This window comes from Lissotriton helveticus, chromosome 1_1 (genome assembly GCF_964261635.1).
Source record: "Lissotriton helveticus chromosome 1_1, aLisHel1.1, whole genome shotgun sequence".
Taxonomy (NCBI): Eukaryota; Metazoa; Chordata; class Amphibia; order Caudata; family Salamandridae; genus Lissotriton; species Lissotriton helveticus.
In genome coordinates this window covers 1,792,597,832-1,792,622,345 of record NC_136057.1, presented here as the reverse complement: position 1 = coordinate 1,792,622,345, position 24,514 = coordinate 1,792,597,832, and the positions used below count along the sequence as shown (strand labels likewise).

General features: G+C 49.1%; 1 protein-coding gene across 2 annotated transcripts in view; it reads left to right on the top strand.

Moving 5' to 3' along the window:
- The first annotated feature begins 1,515 nt into the window (after positions 1-1,515).
- ST13 (ST13 Hsp70 interacting protein) overlaps positions 1,516-24,514 on the top strand; it is a 119,500-nt gene continuing 96,501 nt past the window's right edge. The window contains exons 1-3 of one of the 2 annotated variants that reach the window (XM_078640636.1): positions 1,516-1,983; positions 20,130-20,199; positions 20,937-21,012. In XM_078640636.1, coding sequence (XP_078496762.1) covers positions 1,874-1,983; positions 20,130-20,199; positions 20,937-21,012 — 256 coding nt within the window. In that variant the 5' untranslated portion in view covers positions 1,516-1,873. The remainder of the gene's footprint in view (positions 1,984-20,129; positions 20,200-20,936; positions 21,013-24,514) is intronic. The other variant, XM_078640642.1, reaches the window with a different exon arrangement.

The window sequence follows — 24,514 nt, the reverse complement described above, 5'->3', positions numbered from 1 at the left end:
AAACAGTATCTAGTATCTGATGTTTAGAGAACATGTTGATATAAACTAGAAGTTAGGAGGGGAAAGGCTAACTTGATTCTAAGACTGGACCATGCATTATTCTACATGTAGTGCGTGATGAAGAATATTAAATGACCATTAAATGCAGTATTTCTCTAACGTGGAGACGTGAAGGCTAGACAATGACGGAAACTATTGATGCAGTTCAGTAGCTTAGGAATGCAGAGAAGGAGGACTGAACTGATAACTGGAATCATAACATACTTTTGGCAGACTCAGAGGCTGAGCCAGGCTGAACCGGGCACTGCAAGGCAGGAAGTAAGTGAAGGGTCGAGGATACAGGTGGGGGCTGTATCACTCCTCAGCGAGGCTTCAGGAGACAGGAGCTGAATCTGGTGTCCAGGCCCTTTTGAGGCCTAGAAACGGGGACTTTATAATAGAATAACGTGCACACTGAGAAACGTGGCAACGTAGCTTTACATAGGCCTGATATTCGTAGTATTCACGAGGACTGGAAACTGGCATACTAGAGGTGGACACAACTGTAATTGCGTCATTAATCGAACATGGGGAATGCATATGCATATTTAATCATGCACACATAACATATGATGGATGACACGTAGGGACACAGAACATGGCAAAATTTACTTTTCCACATAATAAAGAGAAGAAAGGACTGCATAATCCTCGCCTCCTAGTCCTTAATAGAATTGAAACTTTCCGTTACGTTAGCTAGGAAATTTTTCATTCAGCTCTGCATGTTCCTGAAAGCTGGAAGGTAATGACTTTAGCACAGCAAACCATTTGTTGATGCCATTTTTAGGGGAAAAACAGACCCTTTATTCTGAGCAGTTTTTTTTCCTGTTTTTCTTCAAAAACACAAATTTTTGCTGTATTTTGCCTACTTTTTCAGTCCCCTCCAGGTCAATCCACAAACTCTGGCTACCTTTAGACTCCTAGGCTGTTGGGAAAAGGACACTGATTTGCCCTGGATACCTTATATAGAAAAGATTATTGAACCTTAAGCACGAACTACCGCTAATAGCCAAAAAGGTTTAGCATGGGTGTTGAGGAATGTACTTATTTATTAATGCGCAGCTGTTCTACTATGTTTATGGGCACGTCACATAGCGTCATCCTCCGAATGTTCGGAGATGATTTATTTGACGTCACTACGGTCTCACGGCAGACGCTGTCACTGTTTTGCCGAGAGTGCCCGCATTCTTCTGGGCTCCTTCGTTATATTGAGCAATAAACTCAGCTTAATCACCTTCTTTGTGCCATCGCCTTATTGATACACAACAATGGGCTCCAGCAGTTAAGGCGTTAAATGCTGCTAGCCAGTCACAGTTCAGTAGATTTTCTTCGATTTTTCGACCCCATTCTGGGCGACGGTAGGGGTTTAATAAGAGGATAGCGCGTCATGACTTTGTGGGTAATATGACGCCCTGACAGAAGCCGAGCCCCAATTTGCTGGTAGGCGTGCTTATTTTGACAATGGGGCGTGGACTCAATGACAGTTAGCCACGCTCTCCGTGCACCTACTGGGCTCTGATTCAGTGGCGGTGTGCGTGACCACGCTACCAAGGGGGCGGTGGTTCAGTGCAATTTGGCAGTTTAAACCGTCATGTGCATAACCCGCCTATGGGCGGGAACAGAGTTTGCCAGGCTGTTCGCCTTGATCTGGAAGGTTCCTAGTTCTGCGAGACTCGTTGTCTCTCTTCCGGTTCCGGTTGGGCTTGCGCAGTGTTCTTCGCTGTTTCATCGGTCTTTCCGGGTGCAAGCGCGAGTTGGCCTCGCGTCGCTTTCTTGCGTGAGCGCGTGCTGCTCCTTGTGACTGCAGCCCCCCGCCAGGCGCACGCCGACCGCCATGGACGCCCGGAAGCTCACCGAGCTGCGGGCCTTTGTCACCCTCTGCCAGCAAGACCCGGATGTGCTAAAGAGGCCCGAACTCAACTTCTTCAAGCAGTGGATTGAAAGGTGAGAGGGATTTCGGGGAGACGCGTTTAGTGGGTGCACAGGCCGCTTTAGGAAATAGATTGAGGGTCAGCGCCGGTGAAGAGAGGCGCATAGAGGGGAGTGAGGACTGCAGAGTTGGCGAGAGATGAGCTTTGGAACTACGATTACCGACCAACTTTTAAAGAGCAACGTGTGGGTGAAAACGTGCATATTGCACGCAATACTGCTGGCCAAGGTTTGGTTAAAACTTACGGAAAAGAGGGTGAAAACCAAATTAGCAACATTTTGCCTTGATCATCGGAGTTTCAATCTGAACGAACTTATTTTCTCTTGGCTCCCCGCTCGCTCCTTGCAAAGTTCCATCTCCCTTTCCTCGTGCTCTCTTGCCACACTCCTAAACGGTCTATTCTTTTTAAAGTTACCATGGGCGAGAATAATGGCAGCTCTGTCACAAATCCAAGTGCCAATCAAACCTCAGTCTGTTGGGCCTTGTCGTTCCTTCGCACTCTCTGAACACAAGGGGACGACTTCCACGTCTCTTAAATAGTAAGAGACTATCGCAAATATATTTTTTAATGAAATCACTGCCCCTTATAAGACTTATTTCAATAGGTTTCCTTTGCCGTCTTGGTGCCGGAGAGGCTGACAGCCCGAGAAAGACGGATTAAAATGAATGGGACATAAGTAGATCCAAATTTAGGGGGCATGGTGGGCTGGGGTAGCAACGGACATGGTCTATAAAATGCATTACTTGTTAAAACATTTCTCCATAATTTCTTTGTGAAGGATGACTATATTCTTTATAATGGTTGTCCTTAAGAGTGTATATCTATCAGCATATACTCCATCAGCAAGTACGACTTACTCGAGACAACGGAGCACGGACCACAACTTGGTGCAGCAAGATAAAATCTTTATTTCCCTTAGACCTCTACAGCCATGACGCGTTTCAGCCCGTCAAGATTTGAACATCAGGGGGGCTACGACTCCCAGCCAGGGCTGGTCGCGCACAGTGCAACAGTCTCTTTTTGGCACCTCAACCCCGTTTCCTCCCTCTCCGTGAATTCCCCTCAGTACCACTCTCCAATAATGTACCTCACATCTCTATAGTGCCATTTTGACAATCATTTCATTTTTTTTATAGGGCTATTCATAGTTTACTCTCTCAGTTCTGTGAACTACACGGTACACGTTCTTTGTAGCAGGCACATTAATCCTCTGCACAGTGTGGGTGACAGGAGTGCCCATGTGAGTGCACAGTTTGCAATGCAACAGTGTTCGAGTAGGGTGAGAGGAGTGACTGCATTGTGAGTGAGGTGACCATATGAATTTGGGTGCGATGGAAGTGCAGAGTGGGACGAATGAATGTATGGTTAGTGATGGGCTTGTTTGAGTGAGAACCAATGCAATCGGTCTAGCATCAGTTAGAGCTTTTGAAGTTGCAAATAATAATGCAACATTAATAGCTGAAATTTTATAATAATGAAAACTATGGCAGAAAATGCACACACAGATGACAGAACAATGGGAGTACGTAGTTGGTAAACAAGATATGTGACTGCGGACTGGGCCATAGAGACCAACAATAAAACCAGTCTACACTGCTGGCTGCCCAGATATTAAACTCAGAAAAAGAAATGAAAAGCTTAGTTCATATTTACAACCATTTAAATATCTTTTAGCAATAAGCCTCGAGCAAGAAAGCTTCAGTAGCATTATTTTCCGCTAGCATCCAAGTTAATTTACCTTAAAAGCTTGAACTGTATTATGACCTCCGACCCTGCTCGCAGGCAGGTCGCTCCCCATGCCACCACACGGCCGCCAGCTGCCTCGTACCTGCTCTCTGCCTCCCGCTGTTTCCCGCTCCTTCCTGTTGCTGCGGCCCGCCACCCTGCTCCCCATTGGCCACCCGATCCTGCCTCCCAGCTGCTCCTCCCTCCCTATCCCCCACTTAAGGAGGCTGCGTAGGAGACACCTCTGGCCCTGCTCACAGGCAGGTCGCTCCCCACGCCACCACACGGCCGCCAGCTGCCTCGTACCTGCTCTTTGCCACCCGCCTGTTTTCCTGCCGTTTCCCGCTGCATCCCTGTGGCCCTGCTCCCCATTGGCCACCACGCTCCTGCTTCCCAGCTGCTCCTCCCTCCCTATCCCCCTCTTATGGAGGCCGCGCTCAGCGGGCGCGCCAAAGGCAAGCCCATCTGCGCCTGGACCGCGCCCAGCACGAGAACCCCTGGACCCCGCGAACGCCACACCAGACTCCGCTACGACTCCAGCACCCTCTACGCACTCCACGCCGGCCGAAACCACACCTGCTTCCAAGCCTCTCTGTAACGGGCTCACGGACCTTTCTCCTGCCACACCTGCAGCTTCACCTGCGACAGAGCCACCAAACCTCCCAAGGACTGAACCCAACCACCTCCGCTGCATACTCCTCAACCACCCGCTCCGCTCATAAACACGCCGTTGAGCTATGGGATCTGCTCGACACCTCCGCCCCAGACGTGGCCTTCCTGACAGAGACCTGGTGGAACGACTCCTCGGCGCCCGACATCGCCAAAGCCATCCCAGACCGCTACAAGGTCACCCGCAGGGATCGCGCCAACGGAATCGGAGGAGGAGGATGAATAGCCATCGTCCACAAGTCCACCCTCAAGGTCGCCACCAACACAGACGACACCCTCAACACTGCCGAACACCTGCACTTCCGGATCCACACCGACCCCAACACCACCCTCAGAGGAACACTCCTCTACAGACCCCCCGGACCCCAAGCTCAATTCTGCGACTCCATTGACAACCTCGCCAGCACCCACGCACTCACCTCCACGGACTACATCCTCCTCGGGGACCTGAATTTCCACCTCGAACAACAATGACGCCAACTCCGCCACCCTGATTGACAACCTCGGCCTCAGACAACTCGTCACCGCACCCACCCTAGTCACTGGCCACATGCTGGACCCCGTCTTCTCCACAGGCACCCACGTCACCTTCGACCACACCACCGAACTCCACTGGACCGACCACCGCTGCATCCATTTCACCTCAATAAACCAACCAAGCACCACTGCACCCAACAGCTATCTCGCCGCTGCTGGAGCAAAGTCACCGAAGACCAGCTGATCACCACCACCACCGACCCCACCAGCCTAGACGCCGCAGCCCACAACCTCAGACAGTGGATCGACGACTGTGCCAACACCCTCGCCCAGCTCAAGAAACCCTCCAACAGCCACGATAGCAAGAGAGCCACCTGGTTCACCGACGAGCTCCAGACCTCCAAACGCGCATGCCGGAAACTGGAGAAGATATGGCTCCACGAACGCACACCGGGCAACCACGCAGCCCACAAGGACGCCACCCGCAGATATCACCACCTCATCAGATTAGCCAAGAGATCCCCCTTCAAAGACCGCCTGGATAACAACGCACACGACGGCAAAGAGCTTTTCAGCATTGAATGCCCATTCTGTCCACCCATGGGAAATTAACCATAAATCTGGATACTGCTCAGAAATGTTGTATAATCTGAGATGCTTCAGGGCTCGTTAGGGTCAAAAGCATGTTGTCAGCAAAAAGGTGTATCATGTGCGATTGGCCACTGTAGGAAGCTGGCTCTGTGTATATACTATACTAAGGTAAGGTACAGTGTGCACAAACTCCAGTGGATGCACAAAGGCTTACAGAGGTAAAAGTAGATACCTTACTCTCTATTTGTGGTAATGTGGGTGAGCAGTAAGGCTTTACCAGAGGGTAGTGTTAAGCATTTATTGTACCACTTTGGCAAGAAATAATTTCACACACTCAGACTGCACTCTGACCAATTGTTTTGCATAAAAATACTTCTTTGATTTATTTTCGTTTAATAACCAAGTCAGACTTGGTGCAGGTAAGTAAAATAATATGTCTCTGGTAGAATGCAGTTGTGTGCAATTACAAGTAGGTCAAATGTTCAGAAACAGTTGAAATTACTTTGCAGTTACTTTGATTACTTTTTAGATGGCGTGAGATATGCCTAGATATCACACTGGGACACTTTCAAAATAAAAGGTAACTTTGTTTTTGTAAATACAGTTTCTTAAGTCCTCAAACAATTTTTAACTCCACACTTCCAGTGGGGGAGAGGGGGCCTCCGGTTGGTGGCTTCTTAACAGCACACCACTTGGATGTGGGAGCAAAGCTCCTAGGATTTAGCTCTGGGCAAAGGGGATCCAAGACAGCACACAAGGTGCAACCACCGCAGCGGCCAGGTGCAGGCTGCTGGATCAACGTTGGAGCCCAGTTGATTTCCATTGGAAAGCTCCAGTTAGAACAAACACGGCAGACTCTGTAGGAAGGTCATTTGGAGGCGACCACCAGTTGGTGAGTTGGGATGCCAGGACACCGTCGGTTAGGTCACCCAAGGGCATCTGGTGCAGGGGTGTCTTTTGGTGTCGGGTTTTCCTTGCCAGCTGCAGTCGGGGTATCCTCCACATAGGGGCTGCAGGCATTGTCAGGGGACTTGAGGTAGGTCAGGGATCACCAGATCCCAATTTGGGATCTCTGGGGAGACCACCTCATGGCATTGGTACCCTTGAACTTGGGCCGTGGGCGTCTGATGCAGACTTGCAGATTTGACTGGAGCCAGTTTGTTGGTGAACAAATCCAATGCTCACGGGAGAGTCTTGTTAGGGAAGGCAGTACAGGTCCTCTGTGGGGCTGCAGGACACATCGGCATTCTGTTGGAGCAGGTCTAGGTTGGGACAGGCCAGTAGGGCTGGGGCCAAGTCATTTGGTGGCCGCCTTCAGCACAGCTCTTAGGTCCTTCTTGTCTGAGGAAGCAAGTTTTAAGGCAAGTACAAGTTGGTACCAATGGGTACCTTCTTTGGGTTGGGCACACCCCGGTTATGCCACCTCCGGGGGGGGGGGCATAAGCCTCACTCTGGTTGGCTGGGTCCCCCCATCTTCAAGATGGTGGGGACTGAGAGTTGTGCTTTGCATCACTTCCCCTGAGGGGCGGGGTTGGCAAAGGTGGGCGCACCTCTCCTAAGTGGGGATTAGAACCGGTGGTGGGGTCCAGTTGCTGGGAGCAGCAAATGGCTTGGTCAGCTCACAAAGGCGGCAAGCCTTTAAAACACCCCCTTCGTGGACCCTGCCCATCTCCCCAGGATGTGCTTTGTTTCATGACCCTGAGAGCGGGACACTTCGACCAGTGGCCCAGTAACATTTTTGGGGGTGGTTGCTGGCGATCAGCCAGTCAGCTGGGACACTAGAGTTGGGTTGTTTTTCAGGGGGCATCGCTAAGATTCCCTCTGAGTGCATTTGGCATTAAGACCTACACTGGCATCAGTGTGGGTTTAATGTGCTGGTAAGGTTGATACCAAACTTACCAGGTTTCATCAAAGCCATTATGGTGCTGTGGAGTTCGTAATGACAAACTCCCAGACTGTATACTCTTTTATGGCTTTGCTGCACTTACTATGTCTAAGAATGGACTAAGACACTCTAGGGGTGCAGGACTCATGTACCCTCACCAGTTGGCATAGTTCATCCTGCTAGAGGAATGGTTTACCTATACCATAGGCAGTGGGTTGTAGGCCTGGCACACAGGGATGTGTGTCATGTTGACTCTTGACTTTTCTCCGCACCCAAACGTGCAGCCTGCAAAGGCAGTGTATTTGCGTGTGTTAAGATATGGGCCTCTAAAGGTGGCACAATATGTGCTGCAGTCCTTAGAGGCCTTCCTTGGTCACAGTGCCCTTAGTACCCATGGTACCTTTACATGGGACTTGCATGTGGCCAGAGAGTGCCAGTTGGGTTTGCAATAGTACAGTTTAAGGGAAAGAACATAGGCCCTGGGTACCTGGTTGGCAGGAACCCAGGGCCACTTAGTTAAAGAGCGTCCACATCAGGCAACAAGCATTGGCAACGCCAATAGGTCTTGCCTTTGAGATCTTATAAGTGTTTGGCCATGCAGCACACAAGCTGCGAGGTTACCAACATCTAGTGGCCAGCCACATTCCATGTATCAGCAGCAGGACCAGAATAATTCCACCCGGCATGCCCTGTGAGAAGGATTAAGCAAGAGCATTGACAACAGAGATGTGGGTGCGTAGGAGACATGGAAGACAGCAAGGCAAGGGGTGCCAGCCAAGGTGAGAAACTGGTCCATCAAGCGGGAGATGGTGACTTCAAACATGCAACAGGCCTCATGCACAAATACATGCATTCAGGTGATGTGTGATCTTTGGATTAAATGGGAAATCAATGGCCATTGATTTACATGACGTTTACATGACATTTTGAGTAAACTTAATTTGGAGTGCTTTTTTTATATATTAAATTGATGTGCGTCCAAAGCATCTAGGAGGCAGCCAGTCACCTGCTGCTCTGCATTGGCACGGTGAGATGCCAACTAAAGGGAGCCAGCCACCCTGCACCAGCTGCTGAAGGCAGCCAGTCACCCTGCTTTTCTGCACTGGCATGATGAGATGCTGGCTGCTTAAGGTGTCCAGTCATTGGCCTGATGTGCCCACTGAAGGCAGCCAGTCACCCTGCTTCTCTGCACTGGCATGATGAGATGCCATTTGCTGAAGGCAGCCAGTCACCCTGCCCCGTTGCACTGGCGCGATGATATGCCAGCTGGTGAAGGCGGCCCGTCACCTTGTTTCTCTGCACTGGAATGATGTATGTTCACAAATGTTATCACTTTATTCCTCCCTGGTGTCCCCTCAAGTCTTTCTTCCATCCTCACCATGAGAGACTGAAAGACTGGGGTGAAATGAGTGACTGGTTGAGAAAAGGACAGCCTCTGCTGAAAGCATTGACATTGTGAACCCCCCCAATTTAGCATCTAGAGCGGCGTGGGGCTCTATATGTACCTCTTCTGTCTGCAACTTGGCAGATAAACAGGCAACATTAACGCTATAAAGAAGAAAAAAGATGGGCTAGTAGTAGAAAAGGGGGAAAACAATGGATGGATGAGCTGGTGAAAGAATGGGTTGATAAAAGGATATATGGATGAGTGGGTGAATGAAATCATGGATACATTTGTGAGGATGTGTGGATGAGTGGGTGAAAAGATGGAAGAGTGGGTGAAAGGATGAACATTGAGTGGGTGAAAGATGAATGGGTGGCTAAAAGGATGCCATTGTGGGTGGGTGAAAGATTGATGTTTGGGTGGATAGAATCATGAATGGGTGAGAGGATGGTTGATTAAGTGGGTGAAAGGATAGAAGGGTGGTTAGATGAGTGGGTGAAAGGATGGGTAGATGTGTGGGTGAAAGGATGGGTGGGTGAGAATAGATAAATGGGTGGGTGAAAGAATGGCAGTGTATAAGGAAATGAGAGGATGAATTGATGTGTGAAAGGATGACAGAGTACATGGAAATCTGGGAGAATAGATGGATAGATAAAATGGACAAAAACACAATCTAACCTTGAAGCTCAGCATAATACAGTTGCCTGTTTCGAGACCAACAGCAGAGCAAAAGCTGAAACAAAGTTCTCAACCTTGTAGAGTTGTGCGATACGCAACATTTTAACACGAATAGGTTGGTTTAGCTGAAACTTTGCCCTGGATGGCCTGAGCTCGCTGTTGGCTCGTCGGAGAAAAGTGGTATTTTGTAATCGGACATTCCAGCGATAAGGAAGCCCGACTCTCCTATGACAACTCGCCAAAAGATGCGTTTCAAATTTTTTTTTTTCTTTTTTCTTTTTAAGAGTTTTATATAGCGCGAACTAGACCCGAGACATCGGGTATCAGAGCGCTTTACAAGAGCACCAGTTTAGTTTCAGACGGACACATTCATTTTTGTTAGGCACAGAAAGATTAAGTGGTTTGCCCAGAATCACAGGATGTTGTGTGTCGTTGCTGAGACTCAAACCCGGTTCCCCAGCTTCGAGGTCAACAGCTCTAACTGCAAGGCTACATCCTCTCCCCTTGCTTTGTCCAGGTTGCCTTTTTACCTCAATTCAGCCTGGGAAAAGTGGTATGTGTGCTGCAAAACACATTGGCTGGGGCTTGACTGACCTCATTTTATATTAACGTTTTAAATTAGTTATAATTAACATAACTTGTCTGAAAATGCACATCTAAAAAAATAAGAAAAATGTAAAATTCCACAATAAATTAGAGTGATAAATCCATTCTCAATTGGCAACACTAACTGTAAATTGTTTCTAGTGTTTCATTTTCTGTTCTTATATTTATGTGACACAGGAGAGGAAACTGGTGGTTTGGGGTATGTCATGCTGGACACTTTGTCCCTGGTTTGCATTTACAATAGTATAATTTATTTTTAAAATATGTTGTATAGCTCATATACATGATCCTGGATTCATTTGTGATATGCACTTTCATTGTATTATGCCCTCTGCTATGTTATTTGACAGTAAAGAAATATAGTTTATGATTTGAAAAGGTTGATGTTGCATATGAAGATTTTTTTGATATGATCATTTTCTTTAAAAACAGTAAAAACGCAGAGGAACAGAAATTATGACAGGAATTATTTGCTTTTAGTTTGACTGCGACTTGGTATGAAGGTAGGAGGCAATGAATGCTCGGTTTCTGCATGAGTGCTAAAACTCTGGATCGGCTTCCGGTGGGGGAAGGCAGGAAAGTGGCATGCGCTGCGTGGGCACTACTTGGGGCAGATCAGAAAATCCTATTTTAAAGCCTCTGCTCCAGATAGTACAGCGCAGCGCGGGGTTGTCAGCTGTAAGAAAACCATAACGCCAGGGCACCAGTCCTAAAAACAAGCATTGGCCGTGCAACCGTGAAAGTGAAACGGCTGCGCGGCTGCACGTGAAAGTGATCGCGGTTGTGATCAAAGATAGATAGCGGCTGCGCGCGTGCACGCTTGTGTGAACGCAAGCACTAGGCCACCATAAGCCTGTGGCAGCACTTTGAAATCCCACACACTAAATTTCTCGCAGAGCTGCGCTGGCTCAGCGAGAGCTAAAAAGGGGGGGGGGGCAACCATGCAAAAAGGGACACTTTGCTACACCGGTCACGAGCAAAATGGGAGGTAGAGTTGTTCAAGGAGTGGAAAGAGGGACTACAAAATAGAACAAGTAAATGAAAAGGTGATGCCCTGGCACAATGTTGGTGAGAGAGGAATGAGAGCCAGAGCTCGACTTAGAGAGAATAAAGTGGTGCAAGCCTAAGCAATGAGACACTGATGTAGAAGGGAAGGCTGAGGGAGGCAGAGTTCGATGTGATGAAGTGGATAGAAGAGTAATGTAGAACTGGAGGTTTACGTACAGGGTAGTTAAGAGAGGGAGGTCTTCAGGATGTAGGACAGAGACCCCACATGGTAGGAAAGAAGTTGGAGAAGTTGAGCATGGCCTGTTATGGAAGCGTATACTAGTTGCATAATAAGGGTGATAGATGTATTAGTGCGGAATCCACCCTGGGCTTCTTTAAAGTGTTGAACTCTGCAGTGGCTGAAGATGGTGGGCAAAAGGGGAAGAGACTGGAGAGAAGGGTAGGTTGCTCTGAGCTGATCATCTTTTTGTGGATCCTTTTGGGCATGCCGGTGTTCAATTTCAGCTGCTATCAATTATTGGGGTCTTGATTTTTCGTTAGTCTTTTTTAGGTCTCTTGGCGATTACAGCGCGAAGCGCTGTCTCGCCAGAGACCTATTGTGAGCGACGCTGCTTTCGAGGAGACAGCACCTGGCCACGCGCATTTCCTCTCCGAGAAGGCGATCGGAGCGGGCCACGCACACACGAACGCGCTCGCTGTGGCCAGCTGCTGTCTCCTCGGAAGCTCCAAGAACACACACGCATGCGCAGACACACACACATACATACAGAGAACACCTCCCACCCCTGCCGTCGCACACACACACGCGCACACATCCCCTCACACCCCACTCACAAGGTTCCTCTCGCGTGTCCCTCGGCAGCCAGCGGGCCATTCTGGGCAACAGGCGGGGGCCGCCGGGCTTTCCACGAGCACGGGAGCCCCGCTAGCTGAGACGCAAATCTTCAGCGGGCACAGGTGCGCAGGGTAGGCTCTTGTCTGCTTCCTGTATTTGTCTGGCCCCGCCCACGTCCCAACAAAGGTTGCCCGGCTTCCTGTTGAAGCCGGGCTGCGGTGGTGAGTTTGCTTGTTTGTTTCTTGACTAAAATTCGAGGCAGCGTATTTCACTGGGGACACAAATCCCTTGGCTGGACATATAATTAGAAGCACATATAAGTCATATTGCGAAGTGTTTTTAAGAATCAAAATTAGCATTGTGTGACTAAAAAGAGGAACACAAGCCTTTTTCGCATAGAACAGACATTCCAATTGCCTTTTCTTTCACGGCAACAAACAGGGCGACACCAAGCATGAGTTACCAGGAATGTGTTTTGTTAATTTTTGCCACAATTACTTTTTTTTTTTTTTGCATACTTGAAAAAATCCGAAAAACACAATTACAGCTCGAGAGTTCGGTGATTTTTCTATGACAGTTGTATTCACTGGGAAGACGCATGCCATCCAAAATTATTTGGAAACCTGTGTCTCGGGCAGGGAACCAGCGGCACATGGCAGAGGTTGAGACAAATATGCGTTCGTGGAAATGGGCGTGCCTTGGCCCCCCCCCCGCTCCTCTGTGGTGCGCACGCACCACTGGTTTCCATTAAGAATTGCTGGAAGTCACCCATTCAAACAGCAGGGCTAACACAGTATCCGCAATTCCGTTTCCATTTAAAGTACGGCTCCTGTCTCTTTCCATGGGCATACTCCTGTCTGTTCTTGCCTTTGTTTCCCTCCGGCTGCGTGACCCTTTTATCGCCCTTCCATTTGTCCCTCTGTCCTTGCCATAGTGCCTGTCCATCCTGTTTTCTGTGTGATTTTACCTATATGTGCCTGGGTCTGTCTTTGTCTCTGAGGATGTTGGTCTGACTGCTCGGTGTGCATCTCGGTATGCCCTTGTGTGTCTTTTTGTCTGTGCGTCTGTTTACCCGCTTGTGTGCCGCTCTTACCTGTGTGTACCTCTGTTTGTTGTTACTTGTTTTATGTCCTTTGCTCTTTCGGTCTCCGGCAGGCCCCCTCACCCCCACCCTTGCACTCCTTCCCCCAAAGCAGGATATGACTAAAAATGAGTCTTCCCAACCCTCCTCTTCTCTCAGCCCTACTACTGCTCCTTCAAAAACGTGTGCTTTTTTCTTGCAACGTTTTGATGTTTCCAAACATCGGCATATTTTCCTAAGAACTCACATGGCAACTAAATAGGGGGAGGGGACCCACCCACTATGCCTGGCAGTGGGGGATGGGGTTATTGCTCTTCAGACTAATGATAAACACACTCCAATTGAAAAAAAGTCTCCGCTCATCCACTGCCCTGTTGTAAAATCTAAATTCTGTGGCTTTATACTCACTGAGCAAAAACCCGTGTGCCGTCTTGTGCCCATAATAAACAAGCGCATTTCCCAGTCGCAGCAAAAAGGGTTCGATTGCAACGAAGGACAGACTGCTAATTTTAGGCTTGCACTCCGACTGTGTTCCATAGATATGATCACAATAAAGCGTCTCTTTAAACATTTATTTCTATATTTAAGGGATATAAGATTTTGCCTTTCTGCCCGTCTTAATTTGCTGCTCCCCATGGTCACTGTTTGCGTAGAAGTCCCCAGTCACTGTTCCTTCACGAGACTGTCCTCTGGGGCACAGATGGCTCCCTCCGAACTCCAGACACAAAGGGCAGCCGGCACTCCTAGAGCAGAACGGGGCGAGGGTCAAATTTGTTGATGCTTTGGGATGTTTAAAAAATAAAGAAAACAGTAAACCAGTAGACCACTTTACTCACCGTCTCCTCCACCAGGAAAGCCGCTCATAGCCTAACTCTCTCCATCACACCATCCCCACTCTTTCCATGTAAAGCCACCATAACTATATACAATAATGGGAGTCTCCTTTCTCAATCCACAGACAGGAACCTGGAACTACTAGACAACCTGTTCCCCACTTTCAAAGAGCACCTCCTCAATTCATGGACCAACACTCGTATTTCCTCCAGTCCCACCAGCCATGTCCTCACAGCTCCCACCACCCACAACACTTCTAACCTACTTCGCCAGTTAGCTACTACATACTCCCCAATCAGGGACACATCTACCACCCCTGACCTCCCATCTCCCACCCACAACAACTCTATCCCAGTTCAGCACCAGGCAGTTGTCACACACGCCTCAAACACAGACACAGATCGCTCCCCATCATACACCACTCACACCCCCACCCCCTCTACAAACCCTCGGACATCCTAACACACCATCAACTCTCCTCCCACACCTACAGCTGGCATTAACACTCCGCTCACCCCTGACAGCACAGCTCACACCCACAACACACCTAGCCTAGTCCAACACCACAACAACACGCATATCGACAAATCCCCCCTTTTATCCCCCCCCCATTCTCAGTCCACACTACCCTCTAACCAACCACGCAGAACACACCTCCTCTCTTAATCTATCCCCCCCTCCCCACAACAGGACCATCTCCAATCCCATTTCCCCTCCTACTCTCAGCCCCCACTACCCTTCCTGCACCCCCACCACTACTATCAGTCTCCCAGCCTACACCTTGACCCCCCCGCCTACCATTAATACCCTCCCTCATACCACCAACCCCCTCCCTACCCCATCCACACCCATCCTGCCCAAAACGTCTCCCCTCCATAACACCTTCCTGTACACTAACACAACGCAGCCCTGCTCGAACACCAGCCCACTCTCCCACCTGCCCGCGAATTCCCTGGTCAGTCACTCACCTCTAATTGCCACCCCCACCTCCACCACTTACCCCACGATGGACAACATCATGGCCACCCTCACTCAGATCAAAGAAGACATACACATCATCAAAGAACTACTCTCCACACACCCCATACACCCCTCATCCACCTCCCCTCCCAACTTGTCCCCTACCCCACCGGCTGTCTCCCTCAATCAACACACCCCACACCGAGCGTCAAACCCTGCTCGTAGACGCAGCAACTGCCCCCGTCCCCCTCGCCGCCCCTGCAACACCTCACACAACTACACCTCCCCGCCTGGGGTGACCCCTCCCAACTTGTACCCTACCCCTCCGGCTGACTCCCTCAATGAACACGCCCCACACAGGGCGTCAATCCCTGTTCATAGACGCAGCAACTGCCCTCGTCCTCATCGTCGCCCCTGCAACCCTTCACACAACTACACCTCCCCGCCCAACCAGTCCCCCACCCTTCGATTAACTCTCTCACTCAACTCCCCCACACCCGTACCTCAATCCCAGCTCGCAATCGCAACAACCGCCCGCATCGCACCCACAGCCCTACTTCTGACCTCGACACACTCACCCTTCTCCGCTCCTATGACCCAGCCCCCCAAAATGACACAACCACCCCTCACCTCACCATCCCCACGATAAACTCAAATCCCCTTAGACCCCCCACACTAAACAGCAGATTCTCCATCCCCAATAACCTTAGAAAAGTCCCTCTCTCTCTAGAATCATCCACCACCCTCGACGCACCCCGTCTCAAATGCACTCTCCTCAACTGCAGATCGGCCTCGAAACATTCCGCCGCCATTGCTGATCTCCTCTTATCGCTGGACCTTGACCTAATCATCCTGACTGAAACCTGGCTAACTGAATCTTCGACACCTATAATGGACATACTGGTTCCGCCCAATTACCTCATTATCAGGCTCGACAGATCAGGCAAAATAGGTGGGGGAATCGCATGCATCTACAGGAACAACCTCTCTTTTCTGAAAGTCAATTCCACCTCCCTACCATCCCCAACATCCTGGGAATACATCTGCCTCGACATTATCAGTGAGGGCAAACCGATTTGCTCTGTTCATAGCATTTACCACCCACCCAGGGACAACTTCACCTTTTCCCAACAAATCATGGATATGATCTCAACCAATGCCGGACGGCAGCTCACCCAAATATACCTTGGTGACTTCAACCTCCACTGGAACGATCGCAAGGACGCGGTGGTAAATAGTCTTAAAAGCTTCCTCGATGCCCTTAACCTCACCCAAATATGCAACAGCCCGACCCACGAGAAAGGTTCTATACTCTACCTGATCATCTCCAAAGAAGACTCTATCCAACTCGAGTCCATCCAACCCTGTGACTGGTCAGATCATCATATTGTCACATTCTTCATCAATGAAAAAGTTAAAGTTAACCCGGCTCAATTCCCCAAGCCCAAAGTCTGGAAAAGAGACATGAAAAAACTCAACCCAGGCTCTTTGCCCCCTAACAGTTTCAATCTCCTACGCCCGCCGACTGGCGCTACGGACATTCAAACCCTGACTGACCAATATCTCAACGCTATGACCTCAATAATCAATGAGGCTGCACCTATGCAGCTAAAAAGAGTCTACTAAAATCTCCAATCCATGGTACAACGGGAGTCTCAATGAGGATAGACGAGACATGCAAATGGCGGAGCGTACCTGGAGATCAGCGCCCTCTGCAATGCACCTAAAAGATCTGAAGAAAAAGAGAAACGCCTACTTCAGGAAAATAAAACGCTCAAAATCAGACTTCTTCAGCCTCCAGCTCGACCAAGCCAAAAACTGCCCGAGAGAGCTGTTTGAGCTAATCAAATCACAATCCAAGGGTCAACCCCAACCAGTCCTCACTGTGCGTGAGGCACCCTCCTGTGAAGACTTCGCTGCTTTCTTTATCCAAAAAACTGATAACATAAAGAGCGATCTCCTCATTGACGCAAGCCTCTACTCCAAACCCCAGTGCCTAGCACCCACTGAACCAAAAAACAAGGCTACATGGTCAACCTTTGGCACATACTCGGAAAAAGAAATTGGCAAACTGCTCAGCACCCTGAAACCATCCAATCACCTCACGGACCCCCTTCCTGCTACCGCAGTAAAAGACTTTACCCCGGTGCTTCTCCCGCTCTGGACCAAAATTATCAACAGCTCTCTCCAACAAGGAAGCATACCTGACTCCCTCAAAGTTGGTCAAGTCACACCTCTACTAAAGAAACCTACAGCCGACCCCTCTGACCTCAACAATTACCGTCCCATTACCAATATCCCCACTCTCGCCAAACTGCTGGAAAAATGCGCACAACTACAACTGACTAAACACATTGAACAATTTGATCTCCTTAACCCTCACCAATCAGGCTTCCGAGCAGGGCACAGTACAGAAACTGCTATGACTCACATAATTGACGACGCACTTCAAATGCTAGACCAAAAAGACACCTGCCTCCTCATCCTTCTTGATCTCTCTTCAGCATTCGACACCGTTAAACATGAGAATCTACTAGAACTACTAAACACAAGAATGGGTTTATCTGGAACTGTTCTCAAGTGGTTCACTTCCTTTCTTCACAACAGGTCGCAGAAATTCAAGAGCAACAACCTGATGTCCTCGCCAATACCTGTAACGCTAGGCGTCCCCCAAGGATCCTCGCTATCCCCAACTCTGTTCAACCTAGTCATGGAACCTCTCACTACCCTGCTACAAGCATCCAATGTACACTTTCACATGTACGCTGATGACACCCAACTTTATCTCAAACTACAGTCCCCCAAAGACATTTTGCTCTTGAACTCAACGATCAGAAGCACCCAATCCTGGCTTGATGATAATCATCTCAAACTCAATGCCCTAAAAACAGAGTTCCTTCTGATCTCACCTCCAGCGAAGATCTCCACCACCCAAATCTGGCTTAAACACCTAACCGCACTCAATGTCCAACCCACCATCGTGGACTCAGCAAAATCTTTAGGCATAACACTTGACACCAATCTCAACATGCAGCAACATATCAGCAAGGCAACAAAGGGAGCAAACTTCCAGATCAATACTCTGAGGAAACTCAAACCTTTCCTCCCAACCAAAGACTTCCAAACAGCAGTACAAGCACTAGTCATCCCCCGAATTGAATACGGCAGCATCGCCCTCTGCGGACTCCCCCTAACTTCAACCGCACCCCTAAGAGCTTCTCTAAACTCTGCAGCGAGACTCATCACTGGATCAAAAAAGCATTCCCATATCACCCCTGACTTGAAATCCCTGAATTGGCTGCCTTTTGAAGCCAGAATTCATCTGAAAATCGCCTGCATGACACACAAGGCGGTACACCTAAACTCACCCGGCTACCTCGCTTAGAAACTGACAATCTCTGGCGGAGCTAGAAACACTAGAGGCACAAACAATCTTCCGCTGAAACCTCGAAGATTCCGGAAGGAAAAAACATAAGCGCTCCTTCTCAGGAATGGCGCCTAGGATCTGGAACTCCCTCCCTCCCGAAACCAGGCTTATCTCTTCCACTACACTCTTTTTAAAAATGAAGTAAAAGCTATCCTCCTGGCTAAATACACTTGAACTATTATCTCGAACTCTGGTAAGACTATGCACCGATCTGTACTACATGTTTGATCCCTTTGCTTATTTGTATTGTTAACTTATTACCCACTTGATTGGCATTGTAGCCACCTACTTATACTGTTTGATCTATTGATATATCTGTCTGACTATGCTCCCTCATGTACCCCTCTTTGTAAAGCGCTCTGATATCTGCAAAGATCTTCTCCGCGCTATATAAAACTTTCAAATAAATAAATAATAATAAATAAGGGTAGATGTGAAAGAAGGAGAGGTGAGGAGTGTTAAAAGCACTCTGTGCCGCTGCATTTCTACGTAGGGCTCTGCCTTCGCAGAAGTTATCATGGCTCTCGTGGACACCCTTGGTGTGTGTTTCCTGCACTTTCATGTGACCCCGTTGCTTTTCTGTTGAAGTGTTTTCTGGGGGCCTACTGAGGGAAGGGGTGGGATGTGTCAGCCTTCCTGCACCCAGCACACTACTCGCACTAACTATCACACTCTCACAGACTCTCCCTCTCTCACACTCTCACTAACACTCTCACAAACTCTCACTCTCACTGACACTCTCACTTACACTGACTCTCACTCCCACTGATTCTCTCACTGACACACTCCCACTCTCACTCACTCACTGTCACTACCAGACTCGCACTGACTGACTCTCCCACTCACTAACTCACTCACTGTCCAGACTCTCACTGACCGACTCACTCTCACTCACTAACTGACTCTCACTCACTGACTGACTCGCCCACTCATTCTCTCATTCTCACTCACTCTCAACACCTATTGCAGTACAAATGCAATAGGTGTCACATTTGCGAAAGTTATAACTATTGGCATTGTCATACACAATGCCAATAACTCAAACTTTAATGCTGCGAGACCTATTGCATTGTAAATGCTTGTTTTATTTATTCAGTGCAACATTGCAGAAAGAGGACAATCGTGTGCAAATCAGCTATTGGCCCGCCCCTACGGAGCAGTCCAGCCTGTGCTGTTGAGCCTTGCCAGGGAGGTGCAGCTTGATATCGCACAGTGAGCTACAGGATTATTGGGGCTATATACCTGATGTACTATTATTTGCATTGAGAATCAAAATTTGATACATTATCTCAGCAACTGATGGAGGCTCTAGGCAGTGTGCATGGGGATCCTATGGCTTGATGGGCCACTAAAGGAGTTTGGCCAGGTAGCATTGGTCAGAGTAGGGTAACATACAGGAGTGGGGTTCTGCTTAGTGTGATGATGGCAACACATTAGTCAAGTTGGGAAAAGTTAGGGCCAGTTGGGGTTATAGCTTTCTTGATAGCAAGAACAAGACTGCACTGTAAATTGGCATCTTTTGAGGTCTGGGTAATGGGACAGTCTCATGACATGAGAAGGCGATTTTAGTAGGACTGTGGAACAGGCATCTTCAAGCGGGGACAGGCAGTGTATAGGAGAATACCAAGAGACAAGCTTGTGGAGGCAACCATGGACATTCACACTGTGAAAAGATCCAGTGGAATATATAGATTCCATAGTGTGAGGTAAGATTTGGGCACCACAAGTGACTGACTAATAGTCATAAGACGATGTGACAGTAGTCTGTAGATTACATTACATGGTGGGGGTGAAAAATGCCTGTTTCTATGTGGTATTAGTTTGGGTTATTTGAGAGTGGTATAGTGTATGACTGACCATCCACCCCCCACCCCCCTTCCTGTTTGTCTGGTTGTTCTCTTTCCCACGCTCCTCACATTGCACTACATGCTACGTCTGGGTATCTCCTATTTGCCTAGGTTTTTTGAATTTGTGACAACAGCTTGTCTCTTCTCCACAGCTTGGGAGCCACATTGCCACCGTCGTCTGAAAAAACATCCCCTACTCATACCCCCACAGAAGCACCAAAGGTAAGAGGCCGCATGACCTGACAAATGAACTTGAACATAAGCTCACTGCTTTGAGTTCATTGGGTTAGAGGTTGCAGAGAGGATTGGGGCTGGATGGTCCACATTCTGCACAAGGAAGTACTATTTGATTTAGCATTTTTTGGCAATCTGCTAGTTTTGTTTTATTTAGATAGGATCTCTTGAATGCCTGCAGTGTGCAAACTCAAGGGGGCGAACTTGAATACATGTTTGTGGCTCCATAGGGGAGTTTTGGGTTTGCCTTACTTCCGGATTGCCCGTTTTTCTGAAATATGGTGTGTTGCCTCCCTGGACCTACCGTTTTGTAGTAATTCTTTCACCCGTTCAGGGCATAGTTTCTGTAAATGGGTTTGGAGGCTGACTTTACCTAGGGTTCACTCCGTCACTGATCATGGTAGGTGAGCTCCCCTCATGCTTCTAGAGGTGGTCTTGTTACAGATGTATGCATTTCTTTCATACCTCAGCTTTTTAAGAGATCATAGATTGGTAAAATGTGCTGGAATTATAGTTGTCTGGTTTCTGGGGTTTATGCGGGCATTCAGACTGTAGCATTTGCATGTAGCTTGACATTACGCACACTTCTTGAGGTGATCCTATACCCACAAGGCCACAGAGGGTAGTAGTTAAATATGCACGTCCTGCAGTTCACTTAAAACATGTGGATTGAATTGGTGCACAGTAGTGTATGCTGCATTTGAGGAACTTTTATTTCTCCTCAGCAGGAGCATGCAAAACCTGAAGAGCCTCCCAAACAAGAGGAGCCAACTGAGCCACAGAGTGAGGAGAGTGATGTTGGTGAGTTTGCAGCGCTGCTGTAGTGAAGTCTGAGCTTGCTAAGTAGATTTTTTTCCGGGAATGGTCCTCTGAGCATCAGTGTGCATAGTACCCCTTTACGGAGGTATGGGTGCTAAAGTAGAATCCAAAATCTGCGTATCTGTACATCTTTTTTGAATTCATAAGTTCTTGAATCATGCCACCTGCATATGGGTATCGTTGAATACTTTAATCTCACTTACATGAATACTACTAAGTATACAATTGGCCTTATAAAATACAGATAGCATCATTGTCCATATGAGGCTACATTTTTAAAAACAAGGACTGTTTCACGTTCCTGTTAAATGAAAAATGCTGCACAAAGTAACACTACGGAAGAAGCTCTAACTTTCGTGCTTAGAGGAAACATAGAAAGAATGTTGAAATAAAGGAAAATTGAGCAATTTTACAGGATATCAACTGTACTCAAAATGCTCATGGCTTGTTTAAAGAACAATTACTAAAAATAAATATTGAGCCAGGGGCTTCCACATACCAGCATGCCTTTACCTCACACGATCAGTACTTGGAGAAGCTTATTAAAGTTTATATTTACTTGGGGTACAGGAACTTAGGAGGGTCATTTAGGATGCGACCAAAGATACTTATGATGCAAAGTTTAAATTACAAGCAAGTTTACTTCTGCTTTGTAGGATCATTAATAGACATTCTGGAATAGAATAACAGGGTCATTCCCAATTGACAGGCGGTATCCAGTAATTAATAGTACAGACCCGTGATTTGTGCTGTCAGCATCTGTTAACATTGTCAAGATGCTTTTACAAATCTTTTTGGCTGACTGCTGTCTAGTGTAACTTCTAAATCGGAACAAGGAAGTACAGATGGATCTCCAAGTAACAATTACTTATTTAGTTCAGAGGACTGTTCTCATTCAAGTGACTGTAGTTGCTTTACCTCTAGTTGAATGGGCCGAAGCCTAGACTATTACCAGTCTATTTGCCTGTTTGTAATACCAAACCATGAAGGACACATTCTACCTTGCTAATAGGGTTATTTGTATCCCTGCCTGTATGTAAGAGCCTGTTAATAAAAAGCTGATTCGATAGCCTTATGACCTCTGGTGGTGGTGATAATATAAAGCAATTTTATATATTGTTGAAGTGGACCTTTTAGCTGAAGTTGACAGGTTATTTTAAAAACATGACTGGTAAGAGGACCCCCGTTGTAGTTTGGAATACATCAATGAAACACTCATTTGCAGGGCGGCCATTTTACACTGGTGGGAAACATAATGGCATGAATTATCAATATATTGTTATATTTCTTCATATGACTGACTCGACAACACCGTTCCTCAATGTTTAAAAAAAAAACCAACACATTCTAAATTAAATAGTCAATAAATATTCAATTTAAGAAAAAATGCGTCCAAATAGGCACACATACCATCAGCCGTCGGTGCACGCTTCCACCAGGCACACACACCACCAGCCGTCAGTGCACGCTTCCACCAGGCAAACAAACCACCAGCCGTCAGGGCATGCTACCACCAGGCACACACACCACCAGCCGTCGGTCCACGCTTCCCCACCAGGCACGCTTCCCCACCAGCCGTCGGTCCGCGCTTCCCCACCGTGCACGCTTCCCCACCAGCCGTTGGTGCACGCTTCCCCACCAGCCGTCGGTGCACGCTTCCCCACCAGCCGTCGGTGCACGCTTCCCCACCAGCCGTCGGTGCACGCTTCCCCACCAGCCGTCGGTGCACGCTTCCCCACCAGCCGTCGGTGCACGCTTGCCCACCAGCCGTCGGTGCACGCTTGCCCACCAGCCGTCGGTGCACGCTTGCCCACCAGCCGTCGGTGCACGCTTGCCCACCAGCCGTCGGTGCACGCTTGCCCACCAGCCGTCGGTGCACGCTTGCCCACCAGCCGTCGGTGCACGCTTGCCCACCAGCCGTCGGTGCACGCTTGCCCACCAGCCGTCGGTGCACGCTTGCCCACCAGCCGTCGGTGCACGCTTGCCCACCAGCCGTCGGTGCACGCTTGCCCACCAGCCGTCGGTGCACGCTTGCCCACCAGCCGTCGGTGCACGCTTGCCCACCAGCCGTCGGTGCACGCTTGCCCACCAGCCGTCGGTGCACGCTTGCCCACCAGCCGTCGGTGCACGCTTGCCCACCAGCCGTCGGTGCACGCTTGCCCACCAGCCGTCGGTGCACGCTTGCCCACCAGCCGTCGGTGCACGCTTGCCCACCAGCCGTCGGTGCACGCTTGCCCACCAGCCGTCGGTGCACGCTTGCCCACCAGCCGTCGGTGCACGCTTGCCCACCAGCCGTCGGTGCACGCTTGCCCACCAGCCGTCGGTGCACGCTTGCCCACCAGCCGTCGGTGCACGCTTGCCCACCAGCCGTCGGTGCACGCTTGCCCACCAGCCGTCGGTGCACGCTTGCCCACCAGCCGTCCGTGCACGCTTGCCCACCAGCCGTCGGTGCACGCTTGCCCACCAGCCGTCCGTGCACGCTTGCCCACCAGCCGTCGGTGCACGCTTGCCCACCAGCCGTCGGTGCACGCTTGCCCACCAGCCGTCGGTGCACGCTTGCCCACCAGCCGTCCGTGCACGCTTTTTCACCAGGCGCACACGCCGCCGGTGCATGCTTTTTCACCAGGCGCACACGCCGCCGGTGCACGCTTTTCCCCACCAGCCGTCGGTGCACGCTTTTCCCCACCAGCCGTCGGTGCACGCTTTTCCCCACCAGCCGTCGGTGAACGCTTTTCCCCACCAGCCGTCGGTGAACGCTTTTCCACCAGGCGCACACACCACTAGCCGTCAGTGCAGCAGGCAGGCTCTTCTCAGTGTCTTGGTAATTGTGTTCAATGCCTGGGAGGGAGTGGGTAGAATTTCCTTAAACCACGCTGAGCATGCAGGTGCAGTGCATGAACTCCTGTGTGAGTTAGTCACTCACTCACTCCAAACTTGTAAATTGCGCCTGCACCGGGCTTTTTCTCATCTGAAAAGTTCGGCGCATGGGCAGCCCCCATACCACCGAGAATGACTGCTTCCTACAACCAGAATGGAAACAACATTCACAGCAATGAAAACAAGCACATTTGATGCAAAGAACTGAAACAAAAACCATGTCCAGCTATTGTAGATCTGGCAACTTAAACAGAACAGCAACAAAACACAATCAATCATTGGCATAGCCAATAGGTCTCGCTTTTTGGACCTTATAAGTATTTAGTTATGCAGCAGAATATCCTTGGTGCAACAACACCAACTGTTGCATGGCTAAACACTTATAAGGTCCCAAATGCGAGACCTATTGGCTACGCCAATGCTTGTTTGTTTTCCCGCAAGGGCTGAGCTCCAGGGAACCCCATCCAGTACTGTCCACGGGTGGGCCTGATGGCTTCTGACTTGGTTCAGAGTGTGGGGGCTCCACCCCTGCATGCACTTTATAGGAGACCCCCCCCCCCCCCCCGGTCAAGTTTTGTTACGTCATAGGTTTCTCTACCATCTTCAC